General features: G+C 28.4%; 1 protein-coding gene across 1 annotated transcript in view; it reads right to left on the bottom strand.

Moving 5' to 3' along the window:
- Nucleotides 1-9,433, bottom strand: part of LOC107448216 (A-kinase anchoring protein pkaap) — a 32,447-nt gene that overhangs the window by 15,577 nt on the left and 7,437 nt on the right. The window contains exons 4-9 of the mRNA XM_043052699.2: nt 6,966-7,064; nt 5,885-5,963; nt 4,121-4,244; nt 3,051-3,187; nt 883-1,027; nt 688-799 (exon numbers count right to left, since the gene is read on the bottom strand). Coding sequence (XP_042908633.1) covers nt 688-799; nt 883-1,027; nt 3,051-3,187; nt 4,121-4,244; nt 5,885-5,963; nt 6,966-7,064 — 696 coding nt within the window. The remainder of the gene's footprint in view (nt 1-687; nt 800-882; nt 1,028-3,050; nt 3,188-4,120; nt 4,245-5,884; nt 5,964-6,965; nt 7,065-9,433) is intronic.

Genomic DNA, 9,433 nt, shown 5'->3' with positions numbered 1-9,433 from the left:
GACCCTGTCAATGAAAAGACCCTGTCGACGAAATCAATTGCCGAAGATATGACCTTGTCGACGAAATGACCCTGTCGATGAAATGACCTTGTCGACGAAATGACCCTGTCGACGGAATGACTCTGTCGGCGAAATGACCCTGTCAATGAAAAGACCCTGTCGACGAAATCACTTGTCGACGAAATGACCCTGTCGACGAAATGACCCTGTCGTTGAAATGATCCTGACGACGAAATCACCCTGTCGATGAAACGACCTTGTCGATGAATTGACTTGTCGACGAAACGACCCTGTCGACGAAACGACCCTGTCGACGAAACGACCCTGTCGACGAAATGACCCTGTCGACAAAATGACCCTGTCGAGGGAACGGCCTGTCGATGAAGTGGTGTCGATGAAATGGCCTGTCGATGAAGTGATTGTCGATGAAATGAACTAGACCCGGATCACAGTATAATTTTAAAGTCTGTGAATATAATTTTGAGAAACGCTAGTATAGGTAAAAAAAAAGTGTTACAAAAGCGCGGAACTCTGTCGAACAATTGAAAAACTCATCCCTGAATAACAACAATTACAAAAAAATCAATATTATAAATAAATAAAATATAAGAGAGAGATAAAATGATACATTGAATCCAAATACTTACATTATTGAAAATAAGAGGAATAATTAGATTCATTACTTACCAGTGTACTTCTGTCGAGGTAAATTATCAGTTCCATCATTTTGAATTATAATAATGCATTCAGATATATACTTGAAATATAATTGGCTATTAAGAAATTGCAAAAGATAGGTCTGGAAAAAAAGAATATTTATAAATCATACATATTAAATAAGAAAAAAACTATGACGAACTTAAAATGTAAAATATTATTAACCTTTTCTAGGTATTGAGTGAGAATTTTTACAGGCTTTAAAAAACAGTCTGGATTTGGACCCTCTTCTCCGCAAATGTTCATTTCCACCTCAAAGCGTATTGCGTCACTGAAACCTAATGGTATTGTTGCTTGCAATGAAAAATACCTAAAAATCACAAAGACATATTTACTAAAAAACTGATATCGAGTTTAAAACTGATAATTAACATCTTAAACATGATTGTATAAAAATTGTATAATTTGTTTGATCTGCAAAGTCACAAACAATTTAACTTGGGTACACAAATTTACTAGAATTAAAACGGGTTCCAATTACAGCCTTTTAAAACAAATTATTCTTTCTATCTTGTTTTATTTTCTTTCTTACTGAGTTAATTATAGTCAAAAACATCCCTATCCTGTTTAAGAGCTGCTATCTATAATTTAAAAAAGGCTTTTTATGCTATTTACAACAATACAAAATTAAATATTTCAACACTTAAAATAGACGTATACAGATCTAGAGATCTACCTAAAAATAGAAAAGGGCAGGGCACTTTTTCAAAAACAAAGGCCTTTACAGTTTTGAGAAGAACTGATCTTGAAAATTATATCTAGTGCGCTTAAAAACTGAGTTCAAAATATTCAAATAAAAGGGAGAAATAATATTTTAAATAAATTTAGCGTATAAATAATTTGAAGTACTCATGGTAATCTGCACTTTCTGGTGTCTACAACTGCAATTTCTTATCTTAAAATAAAAAAAGAAAAATTTTTCTAAAAAAATTAGGAGGGACATTTTTACAAAAAGGGCGAGGAGGGTGAATTTACTTCTGTAAAAAAACAGGCAGAGAGGGCCATTCTTTTAAAAACATTTAGGGAGAACACAGTATATATATATCCTGCAAACAAGTAAAACTACAACTTATTAACTTATTATTTGTATTTATTATTTTAGACTAATTAATGGATATTTGGCACATAAAGAATCTTAAAACAAAAGCCATCGAAGTTTATTTATCATCATTGAAATAATTTATGCTCAAGGACAGATCAAATCAGAGTAAGTAAGTTTTTTTTTAAAATTCTTATAATCAATACAGGTGTAATAGAACATCTATGCAGGGTTAGTTTATTAAAAAATTATTCATAGTGCTAAGTTTGATTCGATGAATCAAGTGTTTGCCAAACTCTGAATTGCAACTACAAAATTTTTTGTTTACCTTGACTACAAACATGATAAATAAATTTACACATTCTAAATTTACATACATATTTTTTTTTTCAATGACCACCTGGAGAACAACCTTTCGTAATACAGGCATCTAAAGGGCAGATTTGTTGGCCACTCTTTTAGAGGGACCATATTAGGTGGACCAATGTTGCTTCCAAAGTAAGGACAGATAGTACAAAGAATGAAAGAACATTCATGCCTTGCTCAGGATTCGAACCCAGAACGTTTCTGATGCAAGGCTAGTTCCTTGACCCCTACACAGACTGATCAGCTTTCAAATTCATATTGTTAAAGAAATTTTATTAACATCTAAAAAAATTAAACCCCTTATGCTTATTAGTCCTAGTTTTTTCTGAACTTTAATCTGAAAACTTTTTAACAACAAAAAATGCACCCTGCCTTACTCAATGAAAATATAGCGTGGGAAAAAATAATGGCATGTAAAACATCGCAGAATATTATCTCCAGTATGGCTGGTAAATAGTCTTAAAGAGCTTATACATTTTAAAAATAATAGTATTAACTTAAATAATCAAGAAAAAAAATTCCTATATTAGCATCCTAACTATTACATTTTTAAAGAGCAAATTCTGCCCAATACAAACAAAAGAAGAAGTCTTTTAACCAAAAAGCATTAAAAGGGTTTAAGGCAATATAATAATAAGCTACAATCTCAAATTTCTGTAAAATGCTTTGCGGTAAAAAAAAAGAAGAAAAAAAGAAAACCATTATTTCTATGTAGTCAATAAGATGTTTCTATGGATTGTGTGGTTTAAGTGGAAATCAGGGAATTTGAGAAATTACAATGCTAAATAGTTGAATGTAAAAATGTCCCAGTTAAATAAAGTCTGTCCAGTTAATAAATTTCTCCAAGATTTTATTATTATATCTTACTTACACTTAAAAGACAACAAAATTAATGTCTAAAGTTTTGATTTAAAAAAAATACACTTACTTATCATATATAACCATAGCATCAGTCTGAGCTTGCATGCCATCATAACCTTCTTTTTGAGAACGTAAATGTTTTTGAAAATTATCTGCCATTAATAAAAAATCAACCAAATGTCTCACCCCTTCTTGTTCCATGAACTAAAAAGGAATATTTATCATATTAAATAAATTTACAGTTTATTTGGCAAGAAGTATTTAAAAAAAATAATAAAGAATAATTAAATTGAAAATGCAGAGACAGCATGAGTTTTTAGCAGCACTTTTAGTCATTTCTTAATTTTAGACATATTCAAGATTTAAAAATCTGATTTTTTAAATAAAAATAATACAACATTTTAATTTATACAGATTTATTCATTTTGTCTAACAAAAAAAAAAACTTTGAGCGATATGAACATGCACACCGTTGTAATTACTATTTCCTGAAAATTACACATAATGGATTTCTCTCCCTTAAACTTTAAAATTTAGAAGAAAAAAAAATTTAAAACTAATTTACAAACATAAAAAATTGTATACTTCATTCTAAGAATGTTAACAACTAATAAATTAAATATAGTAAAGTTTCCAAAGAAAGAAACTAATTTTATCGATAAAATAAATGAAATTTACCATTCAATTGATGAACATTTCCATTTGCAAAATTAGCTATATAAAGCAAACAATAAATAAATACAATACATCCTGAAGTATAAGTCAACTCACTGTTTTTGATTATGAGTTAACAATTTCGTGGTATATCAGCCCATAAGTTGACTACTGAAAAAAATCAAATATGAAAATTTCCAAAATTAATGATCTCAATGGGAATGGTTGATTAAAGAAGAAACAACTTTTACAAACACAGGAAATTATCATATATACGTCATACCAAGATGTCATTACGAGGAACTATTTCATTATTTTAAAGTTATTGGAAGTAAATTTGAACGTTTTCTGTAACGAATGTTTTCAAAAAAATATACTGAATAAAGATATAGTGAATAAGAGATTTACAGAAGAATAATGGTCAGATTTTTATTTATTTATTTTTCCTTAAACAAAAACAAGAAAATTAATATTAGATGTTACCTCCATAAAAAAGAATAGAGCAGAGTCATTGTAAAGAACATCAGCTAAATAAACATTTCCACTGGTCAAAACATCGATTTGGTGTTTGCAGTGGAAGCTACTTCGTAAAAATATAGGATAAAATCTGCAAATAATAAATTATTGTATTTATAAAATGATAATAGAGAGTACACATCTTTTCGTAACCAAGAATTAAAATAAAAGTAAAAATTCTAGTCCCTCATAATATTCAGAATGGTCGCGAATTAACAATTTATGAAGTAAAAGTGTTTAAAATTTTACATAATTATCAGGTATTCTATGCATATTTTGAAATTAGTTCATTGAGATTACGGTTAGACATTTTTATTCAAATGATTAAGCTTCAAATTAGACACCATAATACAGGGTATTTGCTACATTTTTGATTTTCAAATTCATGACTTTCCATGATTAATTCAAAGAATTTTTCATGACTTAACGAAGTTACTATTTTTAAACTATACTATTACAAACACAACAATAAATTTAAAAAAGCATTATAATAACATTCATTGAAATGATAAGTATAACCAAAACTGTTATACTCTGTATCTTCATATTTATTGATTTTAAATTTAAAAAACAGAGCAAAAAAAGAGCTGAATCAATAAAATAGCTGAAAAAAATACAAAAGCAAATAATTTTTTTCCTGCAGAATTATATTCTAAAGATACTTTTCTTGTTCATCAGAAAGGAATGAAATATCCCTGATTTTTCTGTTCTCATTTCGGAATAAAAAAAAATTCACCAATGACTGGTTTGCTTCAACTAGAATTTTAAATTGATAAAATTAAAAAAAAAAAAATCTTAAAAATATCTTAAAGAGATTTTAAAAGATAACTTGCTCTAGAAATGATATTTTTCCTTTAATTTTTTTAAAGAACACCATAATTTTTAAAGAACACAATAAGATAATTTTATATTCTAATAAAATATGACTGAGTGGTGATTTTGTTAGAAATTCAGATATTTGGAACAGGATTGGGGGGAGGGGGGAAATCCATTTTAAAAATTAGATTTTTCGAAGACCAAAATCCATGACTTTTTTTAAAAAAATAGTAAAAATCATGACATTTCATGACAAATTTTGTTCAATACTGAAATTCATGACTTTCCATGATTTTTCATGACTTTCCAAGTGCGCGGATACCCTGATAATAAGAAAAAACCTTCAACTAAGAGTTGAAGAAGTCAGAGGGTGTTGACATGAGAAAATGCAGTAAGTTTAAAAAAAATCTAAATTTTTATGTAACTTTATAAACAATTTAAAGTGAAATGTTACACCAATTAAAAAAAAAAATTGCTTGAGGCATTACTAAGAATATATTATTGTTAATTACAAACTAGGCTGAACATGAATTATTTGGCCATAAAGGGCATGTATTCATCACAGGCATTTTGAGTGCCTTCTTCCCCACATCACTCACATCCTATAAAGTGATTTTAATTATAACTGTTTAAAGATTTAATTTTTCATGATTTTTACTAACTAATACTTATAATAACTAAGAAATAACAATAATATAGTTTTTCTAGTAAAAGATAGTGTAATACAAATTTATATAAATAATAAGTATGATATCAATATTAAATTTTGGTGCTTTATTGCTTTCAAAACATTTTTTCAAAGAAATAATATTTCTTATTTTGAGATTAACTTAGATTTTTTTTTAATCAATTATGTTTCATAAACAGCACAAATACAAAAAAATTATTATAATAAAAAAAATAAACAAATCTTACTCCTTTGCCATTTTTTTGACAACAAATCTTTGGGCCGGAACAAAGCATTCTGTATCAATTTCTGTTGATAATATATTATCTACAAAAATAGAAATTTTTAAATAAGAAAATATCAGTGAAATATACTTAAGACAATGACTGTATGTCTTTTAATGGTTAGTTAAGAAAGAAATGTAAAATGCATATTTTTAATAAGGTTAAGGAACAATTATAAAATAAGGTAAGAAAAGAAAGTTAAAAGATTTTATATCATAATTAGATTTGAAAGCATATACACAGCAAATATATATGTTGTGCAAAGCTATTTTAATTCTCGCTTTTAAACCAAAAATAGAAATTTTTAAATAAGAAAATATCAGTAAAATATACTTAAGACAATGACTGTATGTTTTTTAATGGTCAGTTAAGAAAAAAAAAATGCATATTTTTAATAAGGTTAAGGAACAATTAAAAAATAAGATAAGAAAAAGAAAGTTTAATGACTTTATATCATAATTAGATTTGAAAGCATATACACATCAAATATATATGCTGTGCAAATCTATTTTGATTCTCGCTTTTAAACCAAAAATAGAAATTTTTAAATAAGAAAATATCAGTAAAATATACTTAAGACAATGACTGTATGTTTTTTAATGGTCACTTAAGGAAAAAAAAATGCATATTTTTAATAAGGTTAAGGAATAATTAAAAAATAAGGTAAGAAAAAGAAAGTTTAAAGATCATATTCATATATCATAATTAGATTTGAAAGCATATACACATCAAATATATATGCTGTGCAAAGCTATTTTCATTCTCGCTTTTAAACTGTTTGCCTTTCTTAATACAAACAGAACTTCTTTAAATATCTTAACATTTTTAATCATAACACAAGAATGAAATTAAATATTTCAATTCAATATTGTATAATAAAACATTTTCTCCGATCAGAAATTGAATAAATTTTCTAAAACTCGTTATGAATAAAATAATGAAATTTAAAAAAAAACAGTCATTCAAACATTAACGGAAACTCAAATTAAAATAAGTGTCAAATATAAAATAAATTATTGGAATTTAAGTAAAAATTATATTTTACTTTTTATTGCTTCTCTAAGATCATTAGAAACATCAATAGGAGAAGGTGCATCTAAGTCAATGAACTTTGAAAAGATTGATATAGCATCTTGCTCTACACCTAAAGTGAAAGAAATTGTTAATTAAAATACAAAATAAATTTTTAAATAATTGACATAAAGAAAAGTGCAAAATATCATAAGATATGGAAATGAACAGCGAACCCAGGCCCATCTAATAAAAATTTAATAATTATAAAAAAATAACAAGTTAACTATGAATCAAATAATGTGTATTGATTACCTTCAGTTCACCCTTAAAAAATTATCACTCTGTTGTAGTGTAGCTACAACTCTCTTTCCTTTAGTGTACTATTACAGTTTTCGTTAAACTGAATTTAATCACAACCTTAACTGAAATGAAAGTCAAGTGTAAAGTTTTTGTTAAAGCGAGAGTTTTTTCAAACCCTACACATTTTCACCTTTTCCAAATGAACAAGCATTTTCCAGGTCACATTTAGAACAATAAAAAATTAACATGTAAACTTATTTTCCATTTAACACCCATCCATGGTCGCTACATTTTCAGTGCTTTCACTACAGCTCGAGAATATTGAATTTTTTTTTTCTTTTCTCGCATTAAAAAATAATTAATGCGAGAAGTTCTCGCAGTCTATAAATCAATTTCAAAGTGGCGAATCTCGTGAGTTTTGGAAAAAAATTTCGTCTTTTGCCATTTTAAATAAAATCCATTTCACTTTCTTCCTTGATCTTTCATTATTTTTAACATTGGTCCTTGTTATCTAGATTTCCTATTTACAAGTATTGTTCAGAACCGGTGCGAACAGCGGAACACCACCCGAACCACCGAACCACTTTCAAAACACATTTCTCTGCAACCACGTATTCACTGTAAGTAAGGTTTCTTCATGTAAGACGTTAAAATTTTTTGTACATGAATGTAAGACGGACAAATACCTTGTTAAGGCAACATTTCCTACTCCGTAACGGACAAATAAAAATGAAACAAATGTCGATAGAAATGGTCAAAACGAAACAATTACGGATATTTTTTTAGATAAATAAAAAATCACTTGAAAAAAAAATTTGTCCTTTATAATAAGTTATTTAAAATTAGCTCTATTTTTAGCTTTTAATGAATTACCAAACTCCTTAATCGACAATTTACAGCAATTTGTAAAAGTTGAGGGCTGTGAAAACTATGCTGGAAGACCTAGCATGAAGTATGAACATGGAAATAACTTCAACGAACTTCATTATTCTATAGCAGAAATAATTGAAAAGCTTATGCTGGCAGATGTAGAGGATAGGAAAGTGTGCGCTCAATGCTGCAAATTTACTTAGTGATTTCGAATAGTTCAGCATCTGTTGCAAGGTCATTCAGCACCCAAAACTGTATTAAGACAAAATATCGCAACAGATTGACTGATAAACATTTGAGCAACCTAATGAGAATAGCTGATGAAAAAGTAGATATAGAACCTTTTCCATATGATAATGCAGTATTTTCATTATAGAAAAAAAATGGGTGAGAATTTCTCACCCTTTCTCAAAAACAGGGTGAGATTTCAAAAAGTTAAGTGAGATTTCTAAAAACTAAAAAAACACAAAAACTCTTGGAAAAAAAATCCTTTCTTTAATTATAATACATTTTTAATGTCTTCTATTTTTTAAAGCATTGAATATTTTTGGTGCATCATCATAGAAGATTTTGCCTTTACAAGGTATTTGTCCATCTTACATAAGTGGATAAAAAATTCGAGCGTCTTACATGAAGAAACCTTACCTACGGTAAACGCGTGGTTGCAGAGAAATGTGTTCCGAAAGGGGTTCCGTGGTTGTGTTCCGTTGTTCGAAAAGGTTCTGAACAATTCTGGTAAATAAGGAAGCTAGATAATGGGGCAGATGTTGAAAATAATGAAAGATCCAGGAAGAAAAGTGAAACGGATTTTATACTAAATGGCGTAATTTGAAGCTTTTTCCAAAATGCGAGAAATTCGCGAATTTTGAAATTGATTTATAGAATGCGCAAATTTCTCGCGGTAATAATTTTTTAATGCGAGAAAAGAAAAAAATATGCGAGATTCTCGCGCTGTAGTGAAAACACTGGATAATGCAGCAAAAATATTCAATGCTTTAAAAATTAGAAAATGTTAAAAATGTATTATAATTAGGACTGGGCTATAAATCGATATATCGCGACATATCGATTTAACGCCTATATCGGCAGACCGATACAGCAACTTTCATTCCAAGCGATACATCAGAAATCTGATTTAAGCCGTCAAGTGAAGAAGACGATATAACGATATAGCGATACACGCAAGGACTTTCTCTTACGTTCCGATGCCAACTCGCGCTGTGGATGACGATATTGTTTCGTTATGTTGAGACGGCCTTGACTGATGAGCGGTAGAATCAGAATCAGTTTTGAGACCTTATAATGTGTAGTAAGAAATTCGTTTTCGCA

Source organism: Parasteatoda tepidariorum, chromosome 9 (genome assembly GCF_043381705.1).
Source record: "Parasteatoda tepidariorum isolate YZ-2023 chromosome 9, CAS_Ptep_4.0, whole genome shotgun sequence".
Lineage (NCBI taxonomy): Eukaryota > Metazoa > Arthropoda > Arachnida > Araneae > Theridiidae > Parasteatoda > Parasteatoda tepidariorum.
The sequence above is the reverse complement of the archived record's forward strand: the minus strand, read 5'-3'. Positions and strand labels throughout refer to the sequence as shown.